General features: G+C 34.1%; 1 protein-coding gene across 5 annotated transcripts in view; it reads left to right on the plus strand.

Annotated features, from left to right (window-relative positions):
* WDR7 (WD repeat domain 7) overlaps nucleotides 1–27,904 on the plus strand; it is a 579,662-nt gene that overhangs the window by 304,338 nt on the left and 247,420 nt on the right. For all 5 annotated transcript variants that reach the window (XM_007487542.3, XM_001366509.4, XM_001366558.4 and 2 more), the window contains one exon: nucleotides 8,937–9,161. In XM_007487542.3, coding sequence (XP_007487604.1) covers nucleotides 8,937–9,161 — 225 coding nt within the window. The remainder of the gene's footprint in view (nucleotides 1–8,936; nucleotides 9,162–27,904) is intronic.

The raw sequence follows: 27,904 nt of genomic DNA on the forward strand, positions 1-27,904 counted from the left end.
AACTATTTAATTATGTTAGAGATATATGACTCAAAATTGATTTGCTGAAATAGAATTTTTTTCTGTTTTGAGAAATTTTAGTGGGAAAATTATGCCTTTGGAGTGAGTCACAATTAAAAATAAATTTGAGTCAATACAATTCTTAAATATTCTTTTAATCTTTGATCAGTAAGTAAAAAAAATTAAAACATTTATAAAGTAGATGTGAAAAATATCTGGATTGATCCAAATGTATAAAGAAATGAAAATAAAAATAGCTGAGTTTTGAGAATCAGAAACAATGCCTGTTCTTCCGGGTTATTCTTATAGCACTAAATTGCCTTGGTGTCTACTCCTCCAAGATTTTAATACCTAATACAATAACAGAGTACCATCAATATCTGCCTAATAGCAAGTATAAAGTATCTACTGGTAGTCCATCTCTCATAAAACTGCCTTTAGCTTTAATTCAAATCCATTGATTCCTGTTCTAGTTAAACCCAGAGATCTTAATATGTCTTTTAATCCTTTTATTTTAAGCTAGGATAAAATTAATTTTACCTTGGAACTGTGCAAAGCCAATTAACATGATCTTTAGAGTTATTTAGTAAAGTGCTCCAAACTGTTAAATTTATCTTGACCTCATGGTTGCACTCTCTGACTGCTTTTTCAATGAAGTAATCAATATCTCACAGCTCCTTAAATAGCTTAAACTTCTCAAATATTTTACCTATGTTCTATTTAAGCAGTAAGCAACGTGTTTATTCCTGTTAGTGTGCCTGTCAAGACAATTATACTAAATTACAGCTAGTATACTTTTGGGGAAAGGAGAACATGTATAGCAGTTAATTTAATAGAGCATCAGAGCTTTACATTTTGCTCTATCTCAAGAATGAAGAAATCTGACTTTTCATTTGTATTTAGTACAGAAATTTCATCCTGATTGCAACTTAAAATATACACATTTCCTTTTTTTTTTTGAACAGTGTAGTGTAGCTTCTATTTTCCACATAGGGCTATTGGAGGATATTAATTTTCTTACTGTGATAGGGTGATCAACCGTCCTGTCAAGAAAATGAATCTCTGTGTCACCCTTTAGCATGATTAAATGGAGGCTCGTTGCTGTGAGAAAATACCAGATTTTCATGAGACAAATGAAACTCAAGTGAAGACTACTTTTAAAGATGTTATTTCACTTTTAAAATTTCAGAATCTTCCATTTGGCTGCCAGTATATTTATGTAAAATCATTACAATTAATTGTATTATTTCCAACATTTTCATTGAAATGAACCCAAGAAAAATAGTTCCTTGGTGATTTCATTTTTTTTTTCAATTTCAAGAAACAGAGAAACTGAGGCCCATTGTTAGAATAAGATCTGGCCTATTTGCTGCATATATAGAGTTGCTAATCAAATAGTCAATAATTTTTTCCCTGACCTATTTTGGTCATGAAATTTTTACCTTGAATAAGGAGTCCTTAGTTTTTCAGACCTGGATCCAGATACTGTACAAAATTATATATCACAAAGTTGGAGCATAAAGACGTTAATACTATGATCATCAGGGCAGCCTTCTAGAGAAATGTAATAGGTAATTTATGTGTATATATATATATATCCAAAGTATTGATGATAAATATGAAATTACCTCAATTTTTAAAAGAATTAAATTTTTTTTATTCTGAACATGTAGCACAAGATACCAATTAATTTAGGGGTAACATGTCCAAACTGATGGTGTTTAAAGGATGTCATTAAAAACACACGTAAAATTCCTAATTGCTAAATGTATATGTATAGATCTTTAACATATGATTGTAGTACCCAAACAAAAGGAAGACCAACAAGGGGAAAAAAGTCCACTAAGTGTCCCTGTTGTTTAATTTCCTACTGGGTGCTGTGTGTGGGGGTGTGGGGGTGTGGTGTGGTGTGGTGTGTGTGTGTGGGTGTGTGTGTGTGTGTGTGTGTGTGTGTGTGTGTTTTCTTTAAGCAGTGGCCATTGCAGAGGCTGAACTGCTGGGGTCAATGCCTTGCCTATTGATCAGTATCCCTGCAGTCCCTTGCTCCAGCATCTGCTTCATTGGCTTCTTTCAGTGCCTGCTTCAGTACATTAGAATAGAAATCCATAACCAGAGCTGTGCTCATCCAAGCAGGGGAAGAAACTAAATTAAATGGTATAAAACAATCTTGGATCAGGAGTTTGTGCCAATTCATCTTGATCTAAGATGTCACACCGGGCTCTCTGTCTGAGCACCTGGGCTAGAGGCAGCCATAGTGAAAATAGATGGAGCTGCGATCATTCATTTGTCAGCTAAGGAGCACGGCCGTGGTTAGCAATTCCCTTCTGCAGAGGTCAGCTGACAGAACAATCAGTGCAACTGCAGACTAGAGCTTTCCTTTGAACTATTGTTATGGAGCATGCTTCTTGCTGGGACTGGGGGAGGGGAACCAGGCTTGCTTCCTGTTTCAGGGATACTATGGAAAGAGTAAAATATGCTCTCTATGTGTGTAGATGTAGATAAATAGAGCCCTTACTCCTTGTGTGTGTTCATGTATAGACATAAAACTATTATTAAGTGTATGCACTGTGATATAGATAATCAAACTGGTAAATATCACTTTGTCTGATGTTAAGGTCCATTTTCATCCTTCTTCCCAGGGAGGCAGTGATTATTGATTTTTTTTTCTTAGCATGGTTAAGCTTTTAGATTTTTTTTTCTTTTTCCTTAGTTGCCATATGACCATCACAACTACCAAGATACTGGATGATTGGAAATATATATGTACAGATGTAAACCTCTCCCCCGACTCGTGCTAAGATTTTTTTAGTAGTATTTTCTTTTTAGTCATTACAAAAGATTAGAAAATTCTTCTATAAAAGTAGACATATTGTTACACTACCAATAAATGAATGTTACTTTGTAATGCAATTTTAAGAGCCTATTTTAAGCATTTTCCTTTTACCTTTTGGTGGATAATTAAGTTTAATAAAAATAATGTCTATCTTGCTCTTAGAATTTACAAATTGACAAAATATTTTTAGCACTGTAGTAACATGGAAAATATCCTTATTTTGTGTGTGAATAGACATTGCTACACAAGTTTCTATATTATGTACATTTATACATATTTTAGTAAAGTTTAAAGCTTTTTATAATCCTTGTTTAAACTCCTTCCTAATGGAATATTTTTCAAAGCAAATTTATTCTCTTAGGAATGATTCTGCCTTTCTTCTTTGTATGTACTGTGGTCAAGTTAATAACTAAAGCTGACAGAATGTCATACCTATTTTTAAAAAAAAATTATTATATGAAATCTTTTGAAATTAACATTCAGGCTTTTTAAAAATGACATTACCAATGCATAACAAGTGTCATACAACTATGTTAAAAAGTGCCACAATTTAGTGTTGGCCACCTCATTTTCTACAGTATAGAACAACTTGTTTCCTTTTCCCTACATCATATTCAAAGCAGCCTTTTCTCATATCTTTCTTTCCTTTCTTTGTGACTCTTGAATTCATTATATATGTAAAATAGAACCAAGGGATCTGATTCTATGTTCAAGTTGTCTAATATAGACAACTACTGTTTCCATTGGAATTTAGATTTGTTTAGTTGATCAGGTGAACTAGCCAAGTTAGCAGATACCACATTTTGATCCAATGCTTCACTCTAACTTCCAGTACTCTTGTCAGTGTGTCTTTACCCAGCAAGTGTAATGACTACACTTTTCAAATTTCTAAGGAAGCAGCAAGACCTAGTGGAATAGAAGGAGGGTCAGATTTGGAGAGAGAAAAATCTCAATTCAAGTCTGCTTTTGATATACTTTCTGTGTGATCATGGCCAATACATAACTTCTCTCAGTGTCCTAGTTAACTCTGTCAGACTGTACTAGTAGGTTTTTCCATGTGGTATTCCTATATTACTGTTATTAAAATCAAGGAACTCTCCTTCCACCTCTAAACACCTCCCTCCAAAAAAACCTCTTCAATGAATTCATTTTATCTAGTCAGACCAGGATCACACTTTATGTCCAAAATCCCAGATGCCCTGTTACTGTATTTTTCCATTACTCCCAAAGTGCTTTTCTACTTCTTGCTCTGGAGAGTACATGACTAGACTGCCCACAGGGACTGTCCCACTTTTATAGTTGTATCTCTCTCATGCCCCCTATATTAGTGATTGGCACATCAGAAATGTTTAATAAATGCGTTTTTGTTGTTGTGTTCATCCTTTTATTTTTTAATCATTTGCTTATAGGACTCCCTTAAGCTAACTTCCTATATCATATTTACACCCCAAACTACACTTGTTGCCTCTGTTCTTTCACTTCTTAGCCTCTCACAATGCGGTTTCAGTCCCAGAGGATCAACTGAAACTGTTTTCATTAACGCAAATGATGATCTTTATATTGTTAAATCTAATGGCCTTTTTTTAGCCCTCATTCGTTTTGACCTCTCCTTAGTATCTGATATTATACACCATTTCGTCTCCTAAGTACTTTCTTCTCTCTGAATTTTCATCACATTGTTCTCTTGTGATTTTCCTTTTGACTTCTTGACTAGTTCTTCTCAGTAATTTTTAAAGATTATCATCTGTGTCCTACCCTCTATGTTTATGTGTGTCTACCCAATGACTGTTTTTGACTCTTTTCTCTTGCTGGGATCTGATTATGATGATAGCTGCCATCCTTGTAAAACAACGTGGGAGACAATATGGAAAGAACAATTACTTTGGAGTCCAAGACTCTCAGTTCAGATCTTTTCCTCTGATATTACCTCTCTGACCTTGTTCTGTCATTAATCCCCTTGGGTAGCTCATTTGTACATTGAGGATTTTGTACTACATGATCTGTGATGTTTTTGTAACTTTGGATTTATGACCCATAATACAGACATTCCCCAAATCTACATATCCAGCCATTATCTTTCTTGAATTCATAAGAATATTCCAATTGTCCATTCTGATTGCCTATTTGATATCCCATTGGCATATCAAACCTAACATTTCTAAAACAGAACTCATCTTTTCCTCTTTATATCCATCTATTCTTTTAATTTCCCTAATTTTATAAGGGCACCACCATCCTTCCCAGTCACTACAGTTTACATTGAAGTCATAGTTCATTGTTCATACTTACTTCTTACTCATAACCAAGCATTTTCCTTCATATTTTTTGTTTATCCTTTTCTCTTCACTTATGCTACATCTATTCTAATTCTAGTCCCTGTCCCTCACTTTGATTATTGAAATGGTCTCCTAATTGTTTTCCTCAAATCTATCCTCTTCTCTTTCTAATCCTTCCTTTAAAAATCTGCCAAATTGATATTCTTAAAGCTTGGGTCTGACTAGCTCACTGTTCAAAAAGCTTAGGTGTTCCCTCTTACCTCTAAGATAAGATATAAAGTCCTTTTCCTATTTAAGCCCTTCACAGTATGGTTCCAACTCATATTTTCAGGATGATTACACTTTGTTCCACTTCACCCATACTGTGTTCCAACCAAACCGGCCTCCTTGATGCTTTCTGTTCTTCACATTTTATCTCCCAACCCCTTATTTTTGTGCAGCTCTGTAATGAACTCCTTCTTCACTTCAACTTTTTTTTGGGAAAAAAACAAACAAACAAATAAAAACCTATAGGTTTTGGCTTAAGTGCCATCTCCTAAAAGATATAGCCTTTTTCATTTCTACTTTCTAATTTTTAAGTTATTCTGAATATTTTTTTAACTAATCTTTGCATATTTTGTAGAATGTAAGCTTCCTGATGACTTAGCTAGTTTTCTTTTTGGCGTTGTATCTCTAGCAGTTGGCATAATTTCTGGCATGTAATTGGTACTTAATAAATTCTTATTAAATTCTATTGAATTGAGGAGATAATGTTGTTATTATTATGTAGGTTTTACCTAACTCAGAACAGAAAATATATTTCCAAGTATTTGTCTTTATTTCTGTAATGAGTGTTTTGTGGTTTCTGTATTTTTTCCTAAAGTATGTCCTTGGTATATTAAAACCTAGATATTTTATTTACTTTGCAGTTGAATATAATTTATCCCTTATTTTCTTTCTGTTTTGTGTTACTTTAAAGAATTACTTATTTTTGGTGATTTATTTTTAAATCTTGGTGCTTTATTGATACTGTTTAGTTTCTTTGATTCTCTGAGGTTTTCTAAGGAAGCTATCAAATCATTTGCCAGTAGTACTAATTATGTCTTTGTAGAAGTCTTTGTGTTTTTTTTAAAGTTTTTTTTGTTTCTTTTTTTTTTAAGATAAACCTATTCTTGGCAGAATGCTGACAGTTTATTATCACTATTTCCTTTTCTGTATATTTAATAACCATGCCTTAAGTATTAAGTTCTAAAATTTTGCCAAGCATTAAATTCAAACTTATTGGAATATCATTTGTAAGCTTTACTTTAAAAAAAAACAAACCAGAATGGCATTTGGCATTTTCTGTGAGATTCTCAGATAAGTCATAGATAATGAAGGAAGAATAATAGAAGTAGGAAGGAAGGAAAAAAGAAAGGGATGGAAGAAGTAAATGGAGAGAGGAAGTCCTTCAAGTCTCTACTAAAATTTCACCTTCTAAAGGAAGCCTTTCCCCAATTCCTCCTCATTCTAGTTAATTCTTTATTAATAGTCCCCTATTTTCTTGCATATACTTGTGTGCACATATATTTGTTTGCTTGTTATTTCCCCCTTTAAGTTGTTAACTTTGAGACAAGGAATATTTTTTGCAATTTTTTACAATTTCATTGTATTTTTAGTGCTTAACACAGTGCCTGGCACAAAGTATTTAATAAATATTTAATTGACTGGGTTACTTTGAGGATGGCAGTTCCCTCAACAGCAATAATCCAATAAAAATTTATTAAGTTCCTACTATGTGCCAGGCATTATGCTGAGCTCTGGGAATACAGTGAATAAAACGATAGTTCTTGCGCACAAGGAATTTAACAATCTAAAAGGGGGAGACAATGCACAAAATTAGGTAGAGAAAGTTGGGAAGAGGTGATAGAACCAGGAGGTACTCAGGAGTATCTTGTGTGGAATTGAAACCAGGAAGTGTGGTAGATGCAGAGTGGAGTGAGCGGAGTCCAGTTTCAGCCCTGTGTAAAGGTTTTGAGACTAGTTTGGCACTTGGTCCTCCAGCTTTCTAGTCAGAGGAGGAGAGAAGACTGAGGGAGTTGGAGTCAGTCAAGGCCTGTCAGTAGCATGGTGGTGAGTTTAATAGTGATGAACATATCCTAAGAGGAGCGTATTATTCTGTGGAATGAAAACCAAGTGAGAGATTCAGTAGTGAAGTTAAGAAAAGGGGAAGGAAGAGAAACGATAAAGAGTTCAGTTTTTGAACATGTCAAAATTAAGGTGTCTACAAGATATATTTCCAAGAGGCCATTGGAGGTGTGAGACTGGAGATCAGTAGAAAGGTTATGGCTAGACAAGTTGATGAGAGAATAATCTGTATAGAAATAATAGTTGAATCTATGAGACCTGATTAAATCACCAAGTGAAATAGTATATAAAAAGAAGAGAAGAGGGCACAGGATGGAGTGTTGGAGGGACTCCTACTTTTAGAGGGTGTGATGTGGATGAAGATCCAACATGGGAATAGGGAAGAAGGGATTAGACTGGTAGGTGGAGAACTAGGAGAGAACAGTGCTTTGAAAAATCTAGAGAAAAGAATAGCAAGAAGAATGGTAAATACTGTCAAAGGCAGATAGTCAAAACAGATGAGAATTCAGAAAAGACCATTAGATTTGGCAGGTGGTCTCTCTTATTTATATGCCAATTACAATATCACATCAGTTTCTGCCTCCATTCACCTTCATACAAATAGTTTCTACCATGCTTTCCCCACTCTGATTCCTCAGTTTCCTTACATAAACACACCTTCTAACTAACTGTTACTTTACAACATCCTATTTCCTTTTCTGTTTTTTTTAATCAGCCTGTGTGCCATCCCCCTAAATTTTAGTGATAGTCATGGCATCATGTTTGTCTTCTTTGTAGTAGTGATTCTAAAGCAACTTAACTCTTATTTCATCTATGTACATTTATACACAAACAAGTGAAAACAAAGATTTTAGTAACTCCTTGAATTTTTTTGTACTGTGGATTTAGGGCCATCTCTTTTCAATTGTTTTTCTACTTTTTACTTTTTAGGTACTTTGATATCTTACTTGGTGGCTTTATGCAGACAAGTTTTCATCTTTCTATTTCCTTTTCAATTCATAGCCCTTTTGATGAGGCTCTGCTTTGTTCTTGCAAGGTTCACATGTTTGTAGAACTATGTTCTTCTTGATATACATTAATCCTGAATATTTATGAGATGACCATTTCCATTATTTTCTTGCATTTGTCATTGTCAGAGAGCACCGAGATAAAACAAGTTCTGGAGCCAGGAAGTATCCTTTTCCCAGCCTCTAGTCAAATCACAGAATCAGATTTTGAGAATGGGAAGCAACCATCTAGCCCAACCCATATTTGAAAGAAATTCCTTCCATAACATGCCCATATAGCATTTCTGTAAGCTTTTTTTGACCTCACATGATATTTTTTAAGTTTTAGTTTTCCCATCAGTAAAATGAAGAGAGATCAGAGTCAGTGATCTTTAAAGCCCTTTTTTGCTCAAAAATTCAGATCCTGTTATATAGAGTTTAACAAAAATCTTAGTGCAATTTCAGGTCACTAAAGTTTGAAACTTCACTAAGATTTCTAGAATATCCCATATAGCTTATTTAGTGCCTTTCCTTTGAGCCATTATCATAGACACAATTACAAACATTTATGCTTTTATCATATATTAAACTTTTGAGAAACTAGTAAAAAAATTAAAATTTCAAGTAAATTTATAATTTCTGATGTTTCAAATCAGAAAACTTTGGATTATGCTCTTTTTGTATGTATGTGTATGTTTTTGATGCCAGCTCACTAATATCCATTTTTGATTTCAGGTTGTCTATCATCAGGTCTCCCACAAATGAAAAAGATATCTACATCATATGAAGAAAGACGTAAACAAGCTACAGCTATTGTTTTATTAGGAGTGATAGGAGCTGAATTTGGTGCAGAAATTGAGCCTCCAAAATTGCTGACAAGACCTCGAAGTTCCAGCCAAATTCCTGAAGGATTTGGTTTGACCAGTGGTGGATCCAACTATTCATTAGCCAGACACACTTGTAAGTATTTATTTCTTTCCTAAATATAGGCTTTGTTTTTCAGAGCATATCATTTGACACTAAAGCTTTGCTTATCAAAAAGAAACATATGCTTGTTGTCCATAATATTTATAGAAAAGCAAGAAAATATCCAATGTATTTTATATCATTTTTGCAAATTGTAATAATTAAATCACTTTAGTTTTTGTTTAAAATATTACTATATTCTAAATTTAAATGTCAATTCAATAGAAAGTTGTTTGTAAATCTTGAACATGTTATTATGTTATAGTGGATCAAGTGTTAAGACCTGGAATCAGTATACGTCTTAGGTTCAGATTTCATCTCTTATATTTGTAAGCTGTGTGACCATTAGCAACATGCTGAACATCCCCCAAGTCTTAGCTTCCTTATCTGCAAAATACAGGGTTTCAGCTGAATAGCCTCTTAGGTCTCTTCTCTACATCTGTGACCCTAATTGGTAATACTCAAGAGCCAGTTATACTCACCAGTTATATGTCTATAGCCTTTGGATTTTTAGAACTTTTGATTTGTTGGATATTAATAGTGTACCATGATTCATAGCCATATGTCATCACTGTGTGAAAATATTAGGGTTAAAAAGTTGGATCCTTATTGAGGTTCAAATTATTCATCATACTCAGTACTAGTTGAAACATGAAACATGAAGATATGTTCACCAAAGGGGATTCCCTTTTCCAAGAAGAAAAGAATGATTTCCTAGAGCGAGTTAACTTTTCACCCCCTCCCATTGTTCCTATTTATGGGTGACATTTTACTGATTCTTATCAGTTCAGTAATTCAATAAATATTTATCAAGCACTGGGTGTTTGTTAGATCTTGTGGATACAAAGACTAAACTGAAAATGGTTCCTACTCTCATGGAACTTATATTCTCCCAGAAGGATACAACATATATACACATAAGTAGTTATGTAGTAATTTTAAGAGAGAAAAATGCTACAAATTAGAAAGATCAAGAATGGTCCCATGTTAGTTGTGAAACCTGAGCTGGGCTTCGAAAGGAATTCTCAAAGTGCAATAACTGAAGAAGGACTACCTCTTCAAAGGCACAGAGATGGGAGATAGAATAGTTATGTATGGGGAATGGCTAGCCTGCTATTAAAACTAGAACAGAGAATGGATGAAGGAAAATAAAGTACATTGTGACTGAAAGTAAATGAGACCCATAGTAAATATCAGGGCTGTGGATTTTATATTTTATTCTAGAGGCAATAGGGAGCTACTGAAGATTTTTGATCTAGGAGTGGCAATTGGGAATATTCATCTATCGAGTGTATGGAGGATAGCCTGAGAAGGGGAGAGCCACTGGATTCAGAGAGACCAAATCACCTATATGAGAGGTTATGGGGGATGATAACTATGTTATACTCATCTATTAAGCTTTCTTCTTTTTTTTTCCTGTGACAGCTCCTTGTGGTTTAATTTTCATCAAGATGAATATGATTCCCAAATCTTTTTATCTAGCCCTAACGTTTTTTATGATCTCTCTATGATCACCTGTCTTCTGGACATGTCAAACTAGATATCTCATAGCTATATCAAATTTAATATGTTCCAAACGAAATTATCTTTTTTCTTCATGCTTGGACAATTGGAATAACCTGGATCTCTCAACACTCTAATCTATCTTCTCCTTTACTGCCAGCATGGTTCTATTAAAGTTCTGGTGTGACCACATCACTTCTCCCCTCAAATTTCAGTGACCCCTTCTTGAACTTTTTTCTTTTCCACAAGACTCTATGATTCAATGGACCTAACCTCCTTACTGCACCTCACATGATATATTTCTCTTCTCCATGCCTTTTCATTGCCTGTTCACTATACCTTATATCAGGGGTCCCCAAACTACAGCCTGCAGACCACATGCGGCCCCCTGAGGCCAGGTTTTCAGCCCCCACTGCACTTCCGGAAGGGGCACCTCTTTCATTGGTGGTCAGTGAGAGGAGCACTGTAGGTGGTCACTCATATACAGCACTACTTCTGGTGACATCATCCTTTGCGTGGTGCCTTAGAAGGAGGTGCTGCACAATGGAAGACATCAGCGTGGTGAGCGGGGATCTGGGGGAGGGGATTCCACACTATGTATACTGCTGTCCAATTAGGATTAGGGTTAGGGTTAAGTTTTTATAGTCCAGCCCTCCAGTGGTCTGAGGGACAGTGAACTAACCCCCTGTGTAAAAAGTTTGGGGCCCCCCGCCTTATATGTTCTACATCCTCACCTCTTCATATTAGTTTACCTGGCTTCCTTTAAAAGTCAGCTCAAATCTCACCTTTTTTAAGAAACCTTTCCTAGTATCATTGCAATCACTCTCCCCCTAAGCCCTTGTCTGCTAGTAATGCCTTCTCTCTGAAATTATCCACCATGATTTTCAATTTTATTTTCATGTCCAGATTCAACCCCCCCCACTGAGAAGTCAAGAAAAACAAAACATAACAATATTGCTGTTTCTCTATAAAGTTGTCTCCTGATTATGCTCTCTTCACTATGTGTCAGTTCATACAAGTCTTCCCAGGTTTTTCTGAGTTATCTTCTTCCTCATTTCTGACAGTACAATAAGATTACCTTCCATTTATACCATATGTTTGTGTGTGTGTGCACATGCATGTATATCTGTGTAACTTGAATGAACATAGTTATTTGCATATTGCCTGTCCCATTAGAGTGTGAGGGCCTCCAGTGGTAACGATTACAGTACTTTGTTTCTTTTCTTTATATCTCCGCTTAGCAGAGAGCCTGGCAGGTTTTGGGTATAGGAGTAAGAGTGGATGTGTGATTGTACATATGCACATACCCAGCTTAATAATATTGTCCTAGCTTTCTATTGATGGAATAGAGATGGTATAAGTTTGAGATAGTAACATTTTTTAATAATAGCTTAGATCTTCAAGTATTTAATCTTCACAACACTGCTATGAGTAGGATAAATATTATAATTAATAATGATACAAGATCTGATAGACTATATTAATGTAGTTAGAGGTATGGATGGAGTTTAACTGTTTTCAGTAATCTAGTAATATGTCAACTCATTTATCCCCATCAGTGGAGAAGACCATTGATATTTATACATAATTAAATTATCATTAAGTGATTATATGGTAAAATTTCATATTGATATTTGAATATAGTCTTGTTATGCAAAATAAACTTTGAAACAAAATTATGATTAAAAATTTACAGCTGTTTTGTTAAATAACTAGTTTAAAAGTGAGACCAGGTGACTTTTGGAGGGAAATAAGGAATTTTTTTAAGGCATATTGTTCTTTCTTTCCCTTGTCCAATAATTCCTTCCTGTTCTCTATCCTTAGTTTGAAATGCACATAATTTCAGATTGATTTAGTCTGTTAGAGCAAGGACTGCATGTTCTCTTTTTGTCTGTGGAGGCTATAGTGCAGATGTGGAAATCATAGATGTGTTCACTTTACTATTTTGTGAACTGGGGTTACATCAGCAATATCACGAGATTTAGATCTAAAAGTTTCTTTAGAGAGCATCTCGTTCCTACCTCTTGTATTCCAGAGAAGAAAACTGAGGTCCAGAGAGGTTGAATAACTTTAATTTTGCCAAGTAATTTGCTAGTTGAGGAAGAAATTGTCCTCAGGGCCTCAGATTACAAATTCAGTAGTTTTTACATTTTATCTTAACTAACCCTCAAATCTTCCCTACCAGTTTTTGCTGGATTGAAAGTATTATGGATAGAGTTAGACCCTGTAGTAATAGTGAAAGGAAATGATGAACATTAGTGGTAAAAGAATGAACCAATAATATCAATAAGAGTTTATGAATTAATAGTCTATCATGCATAAGCATGGAAATTTAGTGTTATAGAATTCATCTGATTTATTGTAAGAAACTATGATATAGTGAGAAGAGCATTAGACTTAAGGTTAGAGTTCAAATCCTAGAACTGATGCTTCTCAGTTCTTTTATTTTGACAGATCATTTTGTTGTGAGGGAAAAAAATCTGGCTGTCCCTTTCCTCTCCCCAACAAACTGTACATATTACCAGATTGAGGAGAAAACAATCATAGGATTGGTTATTATAAAAGTAATTTCTAACCCATTTGTCACATGGAGGGGAAGAAGGAAAATTGATATTAAATTGTTGGAATTATTAAATTGCATTAAACTAATAATTTTTTTAAGCTGGTGAGAAAGTTAACCAAATTCTAAGTAGTTCATGAGATCATCAATTTAAAGCTAGAAGATAACTCATAGGACATTTGGTCCAATTTCCTCATTTTACACATAAGGAAATTGAGATCCAGGGTGAGTAAATGATTTGCCCACTGTCATATACATAGTTACCACCCTTGGTGTAGCAGTCTCCTTTAAAATTATCACTATCATATATCATTATTCACTGTTATTTTCTGTGAAACTTATATTTCTGTTAAATTTGTATTTTATGATAATGTGATTTTGTTCTCAAAATGTTTGTTTTATATTTTATTTGTATCATATATGTTTTATTTGTTATCAATTTGCCACGGGATAATTAAATAATTAAATTTATGAAAGGCTTAGTGCTATATATAAATGATAAAATCAGATGAACTATTACCAGAGTGATTTACTGTACATACAGATATGTTTCATGCCCTTTGATAGTCAGAAATCTTCATGAACTCACCATTGCTCTACTAGTGGAGTATAGATCCTTTTATCTAATATTCAAAGCCATACAGATGACATTCTCTTTTTCAACCTTATCTCTAATTATTCCCCTCCATATACTTTATTCCACAAAACTGGACAATTTCTGGCCCCTAAACATAGAGCATTTTTCTACATCTCTGCATCTTTCCCCAATTTATGTCTTATTTTAGGAAGTCCCTTCACCTTCTTTTTAACTTGCTTTAGTGCTCTCAAAATGCCACACACTTCAAAAAAAACTTGCTAACTTCTCTTAGTAAGAAAGAGATTATTCTTTTAGACTCCATATAGCATGCTGTTTCCTATTCCTTTAATGTTATGTCAGATTGAACATTATAGCTTTCTATGTTCTTGTCTTATTCCACTACCATAAAAATTGTGTCTCCTTAAGCATCCAATTTAGCAGATTCTTAATGAACTGCATTGTATTATATTTGTGTTGGAGATAGAATCTCAATTGCATTCAGATATCTGAAGGGTTAATATGAAGTTGTTGACTTTTACTATAAAAAATTATCATTCTTTCTTATTTTCCAGTCCTCCCTAATAATAAAGGGGAACATTTTAAAGAAAATTATTTAATGTAAGAAAATTGAAATTAAACCAGAAAATAACATGTTTATTCCACATCTCAGATCCCATACCTCTAATCAGTTTTCCAAGACCAAGGTTGATCATAAATCAGTTCACAAATTTCAATTACATTTTGTCTTGTTTTTATTAATTTTATCAAAATCATTGTTTAGATTATTTTGTTGGTTTTGCTTATTTCATTCTCTATCAGTTCATACAAATTTCCCCTTTATCTGAATTCTTCATATTTCTCATTTCTTTTAATGTAATATTTCCATTTATAAAACCGCATTTATTAGTCATCCTCTAAATGGTAGCATTTGTTTTGTTTCTAATATATACTATCTAGTTAAAATTTTAATAGTGTGGAATCTCCTGTTTCTTAACAAGGTAATATTTTTTTCCACCATTTCTATACTACTTACATGAAAGGGAGATATCTAACAGCTTTTTCATTTCAAATTCAGGCACAAGCATTTGTTATCATAACTTATATTATAATGTTTTAGAAGAATATCTCCATCCCCAATTCTTGTTAGTTTCAATATAGATTCTTGGTTATTCTTTGCTTTACAGTTGTTTGTTTGTTTTTTGTTTTGTTTTGCAAAACAAGTTGCTGTTTTCATTTTGGCTTTTCAAAGTTGCCTATTCCATACCTTCGTTGTTATACATAGTTCTGGTGATTCTGCTGCTCTCATTTCCAGCAGTCTGCAGCTATGCCATATGTTTCATACTGTGCTTCAGTGCATCTTTAAAGCATGTTTTCTGCTCTCCTTCCTTGTGTTTCCCCCATATGAGCTTGTCATAGAACAGCTGTTTCTGCATCCTGTTATAATTCATTCTCCATACATGTCCAGTTCAATGGACTTGTATCATGGTGAATATCTTTTCATTGTATGCTTCCTATATTTCAGGAACTTGTTATGTTCTGCTATTCTTATACAATAGGATATTCATGTGAAAGTATTAAAATGGCTTTAAAAAAAACCCACTTGGAGAAATAGACATTATAGTTTTAGACCTCCAGGACATACAAGAGCTTAAATAGCACTGTGGCTTTATCAAACTTTTTTTGGTATGGAAATTGATTTTATTTTGGTGGCGTGTTCCATGCCAGCTTTCCAAAGGTCATCTTAGCCAGTTTTCATTATTCCTGTTATCATTGACACTACTGCCTAGCAAAATGATAAAATAGCTTTTGGTTTTGTACTGCCAATAAAAATCTTCATTTTAAAGAACTTTCCTGGCATAGGTTGCCGAATGATCTCAGTCATCTTTGAAGTAGTTCATAGGATGCTGTTAACTGAACAACAGCTCTTACTCATTTGCATCTATAACTGTATGTCTTTGCTTCTGTGTGTTTAAGAAGCATGTAGGAGAACTTTTATCATTATCCCTAGATTTCAATATGATTCTTTCAATAGATATAGAAAAAGCTTTTTACAAAATGTATTATTTATTCTTAGAAAAAACAAAACAGTAGAAAGCCCAAGAATGAGTAGAACTTTCTTAAAATTATAGGTAGTAACTCTATAAGATCAAGAGCAAACATCATCTTTTCAGGGGGTTAAGTAAGATAGGAGCTTTTCTAATTTGATCAGTAATGAAGCAAGGATGTCCTTTATCACTATTATTATTCAGTATTCTAATAGGAAAGCTAGTTATTGCAGTAAAACAAAAAGAAACTAAAGGAGTAAGCATGGACAAAGTGAGGGGGGGGAAGGATCTTTTTTTTTTTCTAGATCACATAATGGTTTGCATAGAGAATCCTAATGAGTCAACTAAAAAACTAATAGAAACACCTTCTTTAGCAAATAGTTGCAGTATATATTTTTATATAAAAGAAACCCACACAAATAATCAGTATTTCAACATATTACCAACAAAATCAACAGGAAGAGATAGAAAGGGAAATTCCATTTAAAATAACTATGGACTTATAATGTATTTTATAACATAATACAAATAATGTATTTTATGGTAATACTTGAGCCATCTACCTGCCAAGAAATAGAGGACCTGTATGAACACAGTAGCAAAACATTCCTCACATGAATAAATGCAGATCTAAATATTTGAGGAAATATTTTCTCATGGGTAGGCCAAACCAATAGCATAAAAATGAAAATATTACCAAAATTAACTTACTTGTGTTTAGTACCATACCAATCAAATTACCAAAGTATTATTTAAGAGGCCTGGAAAAAATAATATCAAAATTCATCTTGAGGAACAAAAGATAAAAACTATCAAGGGAATCTGTTTAAAAAAGGAGAGGAATTAGCAGCACCAGATCTCAATATATTACAAAGCTTTAATCTTCTAAATAAATTGAATACTGTATAACATATAGAGGGTTTATCAAGGAAATAGATTTTGAGCACAATATTCTGAAAAGTAGTCTAGCAGAAATTATAGACTAACATCTTCATACTTTAAATGATAAGCTAAAAATCGATACATGATTTAGACATAAATATGATATCATAATCAAATTAGTGGCATATAGAAGAAGTTACCTATCAGATCTATGAATAGGAGAAGAATTCATAACAAACAAGAGACAGAGAGGTTCATAGAAGGTAATCTGGACAATTTCAATTATATAAGATGTTAACATTTTTGCATAAACAAATTAAATGCCTCTAAAATAAGAAGAAAAAACAGGTGGGAAAGAAACTGGGAGGGGTGTAGAGAAAGCTGTCAATCTAGTGTCTCTGACAGAGGTCTCATTTCTAAGATACAGAGCTACCTGAGTCAAACTTAATTTTTTAAAATAAAAATAAGAGCCATTCTTCAATTATAGAGGATACAAATAGGTATTTTTCAGAGGAAGAAAACCAAACTCAACAAACACATGAAAAAAATGCTCTAAATCACCAAGTATGAGGGAAATGCAAATGAAAACAAATCTATGGTACCTCCTCACACCTATCAGATTGCTTAAGATGACATCCTAGAGGAAATGTGGGAAAACAGGTACACTAATGCATTGTTGTAGAACTATGAACTGGATCCAGAAATAATTTTGAACTTTGTCCAAAAACCCAAACTATGCATGTACTTCCACCCAATGATGCTACTCCTAGGTCTGTACCTGAAAAAGATAAAAAAGAAGGCCCATATGTGCAAAAATATTTATAGCAACTCTTTTTTATAGTGTCAAATAATTGGAAACTGAGGGAATGTTCATCAATTGGGGAATAGCTAAACAAGTCATGATATATGAATATGATGTGCTTTAAGAAATAATGAATGGGATGGTTTCAGAAAAACCTGGAGAAACATGAACTGGTGCCAACTGAAGTAAACAGAGTTAGGAGAGCAGTTTGCACAGAAATAGAACTGTTGTAAAAACAGTTCAACTTTGAAAGACTTAGTAAGTCTGATCAACACAATGGTCAATCATAATAGAGTCAGAATTTAGATTGAAGCATTTTTCCTTCTTTTTCTTTCTTCTGGAAAGAGATAAGAAGGATAGTTTTATGTTTTATATGACCCGCAACAGGTTTTCTTTTAATGTCCTCAATAAATAGGGAAAGGGGAGAAAGGAAGGAAAGGTTTCAAAAAGAATAATAAAATTTAATTAAAAATTTGTAATAACTTAAGATAGGAATAAGATTTCCTTTGCTCCTCTTGAAGAGATTCTAGTAAGAAGAGCTTCCCAATTTGATAGAAACATTTTTGTGAACTAAATCAATTTTAGGTCCCTTACAATGTCTTTAAACTTAATTAGCTAAGAAAACTTTAACAAATAATACTGGTTAGGCTTCTTTTACACTTTTGGTATAATGAGTATTTTCATGGAGTGGCATTAGCAGGTTCCTACAATTGCCAGTGTCAGACGTTTTTAGTGGCTGCTAAGTCTCTAATTTAAAATGCATTTATTAAGAGGATAGTAAATTTTGAGAGCCTGTTGAGCTTTCTGATACTTTATATCATATATTTTAATAATAATTATGATTGAGATACAAATATTAGAAGTAAATAGTATTATTTTAGTTAATTGCTACATTCTGAAGTGCTCTTATTTTTTGTGTTTTTGTGAGAGGTCTTCATCTCAGCTAGAACATTTTCTTTGATAGTCATTTTTACAATGTTTATCATTTATGTTTGGTAATGAATATGATCTCTCCACTCTTTTTTTTCCTGAAATTCCCAAGTAGAGAAGAATTGCAGATGAACAGTTCTTTGTGTTTATATAATAGCTCTCATGCTCCTAAGAGGCTTTACAGTGTTTATAGGGGAAGGTATAGCAAAGATGTTATATATAGGTTAGGAAATAAAAGCACAAAAAAAGTAAGATAATTCATGTCAGTTAGTGAACAATAGAATAAATACTGGAATAGAGTTTGGAGTAGAAACCACATTTCCAAGTAGTTTTGTGTGGTGGCTATTAAACCATACTTCTCTACAGTTCTGTTTGATAAATAGTAACATTTTTACCCTTGGGTCATCAGCTAAAACAAGGTGAAATTTATCAAAATAATCATTTACATACTTTTATAGTCCTCTTCTTAATCACCCAGAAAAGTATTAACCACAAAATTTTATCTTCAGTTTTCTTGTTTGAAGTTTTTTGAGTCATTGTTAAAGAGACACATTCTGATTAAATGTTTTAAATTTGAAAATATCCTTCAATGAAATACCCCAAATTGTTGGACTTACCTTCTCAGTATTCCTACAAATGATTTGATGCATCCTTTTCATCTATTGGAGTAAAGCCACATCTTTAAGTCATGTCATGATGTTTCTCATTTATTAGCCTTTGTTTAAGGTTTTATTGATATAAAGTTATTCTAAATTTAACTGACCTGAAACTGTGTTTGAACAGGTATTATTTTATTGGTCCTATGTGTAATAGATAAATGCCCAGTGTGGTCAAAATTTCTGATAATCCTATAACCTCAAAGGGTAAATGGGTATTTTAGATCCATTAAAAGAGTAAAGTTGACATGTTGATAAATGGTTAGTTTGAGAAGTGAACTCTGAAAATGTTATTCCTTTCAGAAAAATGTAAATATTTTTCTTTGGGAATACATATTTCTTTTACTTGTTTTCTGTTCATCACTTAAATACCTCTCTCCTATGCATATAGAATAGAAAAAATGATTAATAATAAAGAAAAAGTAGCTGAATTAAATTGATTTAGCACACATACTAAAAAGGTCTTTACAATATATTACTACTTCCTCTAGCTCTTTAGTAAATAATTGTCATAATTCTGTCAGAGACTATTCTTACATAAAATTAAATTGGATCAGATTCACTTGGCAATTCCTCACCAAATCTGAGATGTGATATTTCTCTTTAGATTTTGTAAAGAAAAGAAGGGTTGAACCTTTTGGAACAATCATCAAAATTTGAACCTGAATTATTGAGTGATCTTAGAGAGTTGTGGCATTGACTCGAGATTATTCTGGAAAAAAAGCAAAGGAGATTGTATACAATTATTTAGGATGAATTATAGGCTATAAAACAAATTCTTTTGCGAGGACTTCCAGGTTGCTAATTCTGTTAGACACTGTTGTACAAAATAAGATTGGTTTTTTTTAATGATGATCCTTTATGATGGGGTATGCTCCAGGCATAATAGATGTTCAGATTTTTAAATTAAGGTACTATAATGGTATTCTACAGTTCTGATAGTCCTATCAAGTCCTACCAAAAAGAAATCACATTCTGTTTCTCTACTCCTCATTTTATTTAAGCCTTTCAAGACTTCAGATTATCAAAGAAAAGGTGGACTTCTGTTTTTCGCCATACACTTTTACTCTGCCTGGAGAAACATTTTAGCATAGTGAATACGGTACCAGACCTAGAGTTTGGAAGATCTGAGTTTTAATCTGGTTCCTAGACCCTTACTGGTTATACTTATTAACAGGTCTCTAAAACCCTTCATTTCATTCTTATTTTCTCTGTCTGTAAAAAGGGGATAATAATAGTACATACCTTAGGTTGTTAGTGAGGTTTAAATGAGATTCTTTTTACAAACACTAAATATTATCTATCATCATTATTGTCCTCATTCTCATCACCTTGTCTCCTCATTCACATTCTTGAAACCTTGATCATTTTCCCAGCATTAATTACTTTCTCCTCATCCAGATAAGTTAATATTCCCTAAGTAAAAGAGCTTTTTCTCAACTCTACTGTTCTCTTAAGGTTCTGTCTTTTCTCTTTCCTTTTTTATTGCCAATCTTCTAGAATGAGTGTTAGCATTGTCTACCTCTTTTTTCTACCACATATTCATTCTTTATACTCTTACATTGTATCTTCCCTCCTATTAAAACTGCTTTCTTAAAGCTTAGCAATAGCCTAGAACTTTTCAAATTAATGGTAAGATTCCATTATATTCATGTATCATAACTTGTTAGCTATTCTCTAATTGATAGATTTAGTGTTGTAAACAACTTCAGACCATTTCAAGTCAAACTCCCTCAACTACAGATGAGTTTTTTACTACAAATATTTTTATATAAAAGGGGTCTTTTTTTTAAAATCATTAATTATGTTGGGAAAGCGTAATCTCTGGGTCTTAGTAAATAGGCATTTAAGTAACTTTCTTAATACAATTCCAAATTGTTTTGTGGACTAATTGAGTAAGCTCATGGTTTCACTAGTAATGTATTAGTGTGTCTACATTTCCAATCTTTTCAGAATTTGATTCCTTGATGAACCATTTTGAACATATGGATAACACAACCAAAATAGTAAGATCAGTCTAGCAGAAGTCTGGAGTGTTAGAGTTGTGAAAAAGCATAAATGTTAAGATCTCTTTGGTGGCTGCAGTAGTGATATAGGTAGATATTAATAAGAATAACCCACAGGGTGGTTGTGGTAGGAGTAGATTTAATCTATTTTAATACATTCTCTCTGGGCCATTTACCCCACTTTACACTTGTACACTCAGTATATTCCCCATGCAGGGGCTAAGTTCTAGGGGTTTCCTTCTGGGTGGCTACTTCTTAGTTGATCAGTGGATAGAATACTGAGCCTGGAATCTTCATGAATTCAAATCTGGCCCTAGATTCTTACTAGTTGTGTGTCCCTGGACAAGTCACTTAACCCTATTTGCCTCAATTTCCTCATCCATAAAATGATATAGAGGAGTAAATGGCAAACCACTTCAATTTCTTTGCCAAGAGAATTCCAAATGAGGTTAAGAAAAGTCAGACATGACTGAATGACTGAATGACAATGGCATACGTGTATGGGGTAACCTGAAGAAACAACTAACTTTTTTTATACCCTTACCTTCTGCCTTGGATTATAAATATCCTTTCCAAGGCAGAAGAGTAATTAGGGGTAGGAGCAGTTGGGATTAAATGACTTTCCTGAGGTCACACAGCTAAAAAATGTCTGAGGCCAGATTTGAACTCAGGCTCTCCCAGCTACAGGCCTGGCTCTCTATCCACTGAGCCACCTAGCTACCCAAAGAACCACTTGCCCCAACACACCTAAAGGAAGATGAGAGAGAGAAGGAGAGGAAGAGGAGGGGAGGGGGTGGTTAAGGGCAATAGAAAAACTAGAATAATGTGGTACTTCTAAATCCAAGGGAGAAGAAAAGTTCTGGAAAAAGGAGGCAATCAGTATTATATGCTGCAGAGTTATTGTCGAGGAAAATGACTGAAAACAAAAGTTGTGGAAATTTAGACTTCTGAATAATCACTTTCAATAGAAATAGAAATCAGATTGCAAGGTGATGAGGAAAAGGGTTGGTGGTGAGGCACTAAAGTCATCAGATGCTGGCAACTTTTTAAGGAAGATCAGCAATCTTGTGAGAGATGAGGTGGTATGTATAATGGGTTGATGGGCCAAATAAAGCTCTTTTTAGGATTATAATGATTTATGTCTATTTATATGCAGATGTAAAGAAGCATATAGAAGTGGAGAGATTAAAGACATGCAAATCTCTTGAAGATAAAAAAGGGATATACTTTGAAGTATATATATGTAAATATATATATTTAAAAAGAAAACTGTCAAGAGAAGTGAGGTTTTGTTTTTAGTTAAAATGAAAGGGACAGTAGTTACTAGAATAAGTGCCTGGTGGAAGCCTGAGGTGGTATTAAAGACACAAAAGAGTTAACTGTAGCAAAGAATAAAGATCCCTCTTCCTCAGAGATTAAAATGGAAAGACGTTAAAGTAAGGATATTGGAGAAATGGAAGGAGAGATTCGAGGAAGTTTCTCATAGGATTGCATTCATTTTAGTGACAAAATTAAGCCAATTACACTGTGTCAGCAAACTGGGAGCCAGAGGAGGAAGGCAAAATGTAGACTTTGTGGAGTCAATAAGAACAAGACAGAGTCAGCAAGAGTAGATTCTATACTTTCTCCTCTCTGGGTTTCTTTAAAATATCATTTTCTTCCTGTCTTCTTCTCTTTCTTTAAAAGTAGATAGAGCACTAGGTCAGGGTTCAGGAACATCTGAATTCAAATCTAGCCTCAGATTCTTACTATCTCTTAGAACTTGGGAACGCATCTTAACCTCTGTCTGCCTCTGTTTCTTTAACTGTAAAATGGGGATAATAACAGCACCTACCTCCCTGAGTTGTTGTGAGGATCCAGTGAGATATTTGAGATGTGCTTAGTACAGTGCCTGGCACATAGTAAGCATTTAATGTTTGTTCCTGTGCCTTCTTTCCCTTCATTCAACTCCCTAGATGTAGGCATTCACTTAAAGCCCTATCTTTGAACCTCTGTTTTTTGTACATTTTCTGCTTTGGCAAAATTATTTACTACCTTAGCTTTAGCTTCCATTGCCATATACCTGACTGCCAAATTTTTCTCTTTATGTCTGACCCACATTCCCCATTGTCTGCTGACCAGTTCAACCTCTACCAGTATTTCAAACTCAGCATGTCAGAAGTGAATCTCCACAAAAGCTCCTCCCTTCCTTCTTGTACTTGAAACCTCAGTGTGGTCTTTGACGATTTTCTTGTCCTATCATATCCAGTCATCCAATCTTCTATAATATTTCTTGAATTTGCTCCATTCTTTGATATTCTTATTGCTTCTTTCCCCTTTTACATTCTTATTAATTTCACCTACACTGACACAGTAGCCCCCAGCTGGTCTACCTGCCTCCAGACTCATCCCCTTATAGTCTGCTCTACAAAAATATTGTCAGATTCATTTCCCAAATGCACAGCTCTAGTATGTAATTGTTCTGATGAAAAATTTCAATGAGTCTCCTTTGATTAATGAATAAAATTGAAACTCTCTACCCTAGCCTTCAAGAACCTCTATAATTTAACACCATTTCATATATTCATTTGTATTTTTACATTGTTCCCTTAATTAGTCTATAATCTAGACAGATTACTCAGTTTTACCCAAAATTTTAGTACCCAAGCTTTTAGTAGGGCTATTTTTTATGCTTGGAATTCTCATCCCTAACTCACCGGTATTAAATTGCCTCCTTATTCTTAACATTCAATTCAAATGTCACATTCTGTAATCATCAAGCTGCAAGCAAGTGAATTATCCTTCTTTTGAACTCTGTCATGGCTCAGTGGGGTTTCTTATGCTTACTGGCTAGAAGTGTGGGATGTTGAGTTTTCTGAGTTCTCTTTTGCCAGAGAATTGATTTGTGACAAAAAGAGAGAAAATATCGGTGAACACTATGAAGTAAGAAACAAACCATGAGCTTTTTCTAGTCTTTTATATTACAACCCCTAGTGCATATACACATGATGTCTACCAGCACCTCAAATGTTACATGTCTAACTAAGTTTCTTTATTTTTTCTTGATGGTGCCACTGTCTTCTTACTGAACTCCTATGTAGCCAGGTGACTCAACATAGGTAGGTACTTGGGTCAGCAGTTAGAAAGACAAGCTCAACTATGACCTCAGATTTTACTTGCCCACTGACCCTGGGCATGTCATTTGATCTCTATTTGCCTCAGTTTCTTCATGTATCAATGGTGATAATAATGACAAACAGATTCTTATGAGGATCAACTGAAATAATATTTGTAAAGTACTTAGCATAATGTGTGGTACATAGTAGGTGTTATATAAATACTTGTTCCCTTCCACCCTCCCTTCCTTTCTTCTTTCCACCTTTTCTCTCTCTTCCTTCTTTCCTCACCTCCAGCTTGAAACCTATTTCTTCTTTGTCACCCCCCTATCTCCGACCCCTCACATTCAATCATTTATCTTATCCTATGGATACCACTTCTACAATATCTCTCCTCTTCATCCACTTCTCTATATTCATATTGCTATCATTCTAATTCAAGGTATTATCCCCCTCATTGAGGCACTATATGGAGTGCTGGAGTTGCCATTGGGAACATCTGAGTTCACATCCTGCCTGAGACCATTAATTGTTGTATGACTGGACACATCAATCAAACTATTTGCCTTGGTATCTTCAACTGTAAAATGGGAATGACAGTAACCCTTCCCAGGTTGTGAAGTTCAGATCACCATATAAATGTTTATTTTGTCTTTTTCTCTTCCCCTTCCCCTCCTCTTCTCTCATGTAACTATTATAGTAGTTTCTTAACTGGTTTCCCTGCTTTTAGCCCCTTCTGCTTACTACTCCTTTTTGTTTTTTAACACAAGGGCCAAAGTCATCTTCTTAAGGTATAGTTTCTGATCCTGTTACTCTTCTTTCCAACAACCTTCACTGGCTTCCTATTGCTTATCAAATAAAATACAAGTTCCTTTATCTGGCATTTAAAGTACTCCATGCTATGAATTTTCCTGCCTTTCTGGCCTTATTTCATATTGTTCCTGTTCAACCATTTGGAGCTGGAGCCAGATTAAGTAGTTAGCTCTCCTTTCATTCTGTTACTGCCAATTCTAGCCTCTACTTCATCATGCAGGCAGTCTCTCTTGCCTGGAATGCATTCTTTCTACATCTCTGCCTATTAATATCCTTCTCTTCCTTCAAGGAGTAGCTTAGATGCCATTTTCTTCATTCATGTTGCCTTCTTTAATACTACTTTCCCTCCCTATTGAAAGTGTTTACCCATGGGATGCTGTGAAATGAGCAGCATAGTCTTCAAAGCTACCCTTGACTCTACAATGCCTGCTCATTAATGGACATCAGCTATCATTTCCCCATAGTGCATTGTATCTCTGTCGTTGTACTTACAGAATACTCTGTATATTCTCTCTCTGTCTCTCTCTGTCTCTGTCTCCCCCTCCCTGACCTTCTACTCCCCTCCCCCATTACCATGTACTGAGTGCCATACCTCATTCATCTTTGTATCTTTTTTGGCTAGGTACTTTGATACTGGTAGAAACTTGATGAATGATGTTGGTCTATATTGAAAGAGCAACAGACTTAAAACACGAAGGAGATTAGGCCTGGTTTCAAAGGAAGCTGCACACGTCTCTCAAATATTATTGTACACATTATACATATAGATATTGTGAAACTTTACATTTCTGGTTTCCAACCTTTTATTCAATCAGCCAAATTCACTTGTCTATTTCACAAAGATGTTTGTATGTTTGAAGGAACAATCAATCATATAATAACACTATCAGAACATTGATTATAGAATATAATAAAAATTGCAAATTTTATATTTAAATTACTATTGCCTTTTAATTTGATGATTTCTTTCTCTTCTACCAACTTGTTATATAGAACTGAAAGAATGATTTTTATAATTTCTGATCTTCTGTCTCTGGTCACAGAGTTTCTCTCCAAAATAGTGATTGTAGTCCATATTTTATCATGTCATAAAATATGGCCATGTCATCTTTATTGGTGATGGCTGCTGACTCCCTAACATCCTATAAGATATCATTGTAGGAATGAAAAACAAGGTGTTAAAAGATTACTTGCTTTCTTTTTTCAGTTGCCATGACATAGGGGAAGATATTCCATATGTGGCTATAATCCAAGGGAAAGTAATATATAAAACTTAAACTCATTTAAAATTCCATGCTGTCTGAAGGACTGTCAAATTACACACCCGTCAATTTGGTTTTTTTCCAGTGTTGATTCCTTGGCCTCTGGTAGCTTCATTGGGCAGGTCTGGGTGGATCATGCCACTCTGTTTCTGGGAATTGCATTGCTCTGGACAGTAAAATAAGGTCTTAAATATTGATGTGACCACTATAGTAGTATAGCTATGTAATACAGAGAACATGAAGCATGTTATCCAAACAGTGTTTTATTACCCAAGAATCATAATGTTGAAGCCATATGTTGTCAACCATACCAGTTAATTTAAAAAATAATTGCAATTATTATATATATTTTGCCTGGGTTAATTTTTATAGTTATTTTCCTATGTAAAATGTGCTATTAATATTTTTAAAAGATAAATTCAGTGTTTAGTTTCTATGCTTCATTTTTTCACTTGAAATGCTAAAAACCAGAGAAGATAGTACATTTCAAAATGTAGATATCTTTCAGTTATATAGTCAAATGTGTATTTCACAGATGTGAGCCTATATGTCTCTGTTTCCTAAACATGTGCCTAAATATCTTTGTTACATATAAAGTCATTAGGTATTCCTCAGAAAGTTAAATTTGGAAGAAGTTCCAAGTCACATAGACAAGTTTTGTAAGTATCAAAAGAGGTAAATATGCATATGTAAACACAAATGTGGAAAAATGAATGACTGAATTCTTTTCTACAATAGCTACAACCTACAATTGTAACTGCAAACAAGAGTATAATATTTTTGTCAAGGATTCTCACTAGAAAAATAGTTATAGTGGATTAGTATTATAGGGTCTATGAATTTTCTTTCTGTGTTCATTTCAGAACTTAAAAGTTGACTCCTGGAAACTCAGAGTTGAAACTAGATCATAGATCATAGAAGAGATCAAATAGTCAAAGTAGTAATAAAAAACAATAACAGTAATAGTAACTATGCAGCAGGCACTGTATAAATATTTCATTTGATCCTCACAATAACCTTGGGAAGTAGAAGTTATTATTATTCTTATTTTATAGATGAAGAAACTGAAGATGTTGATGATTCTCTAACCTTCTATCATTCCCCAGTCTTTCTGCTGACCTCTAATCTTGCATCTTCAACTGTCTTTCAGATATCTCAAACTGGATATCTAGTAGACATCTTAAATTTAATATATTCAAAGGAGAACTTTTCTCCAAAACTTCCCCTCTCCTACCTTTCCTTTTAGTACAGATGGCAACACCATCTTCCCCAGTCCTTTGGGCTCTCACCTTAGGAGTCATCCTGGATTCCTTATCATCTCCTACCCTGATATCCAAGCTGTTGCCAAAGCCTATTGGTTTCACTTGTATATCTCTTGAATATTCCTCCTTCTCTCCTCTGACACTGCCACCAGTTTACATCTTTTGTTAATTGATTGATCCAGTAGAGATGGCTAGTTTATACATCTAAGTCAACTTAGGCCCTTTTCACTTCACATTCAGATCATTAGCTTGCTGGTGGATTTGCCTACCTCAGATTTCTGGTCCCAATCCATCCTTCATTCAACTGCTGAAGTGATCTTCCTAAACTGAATAAAGCTGAATAA

This window comes from Monodelphis domestica, chromosome 3 (assembly GCF_027887165.1).
Source record: "Monodelphis domestica isolate mMonDom1 chromosome 3, mMonDom1.pri, whole genome shotgun sequence".
Classification (NCBI taxonomy): domain Eukaryota; kingdom Metazoa; phylum Chordata; class Mammalia; order Didelphimorphia; family Didelphidae; genus Monodelphis; species Monodelphis domestica.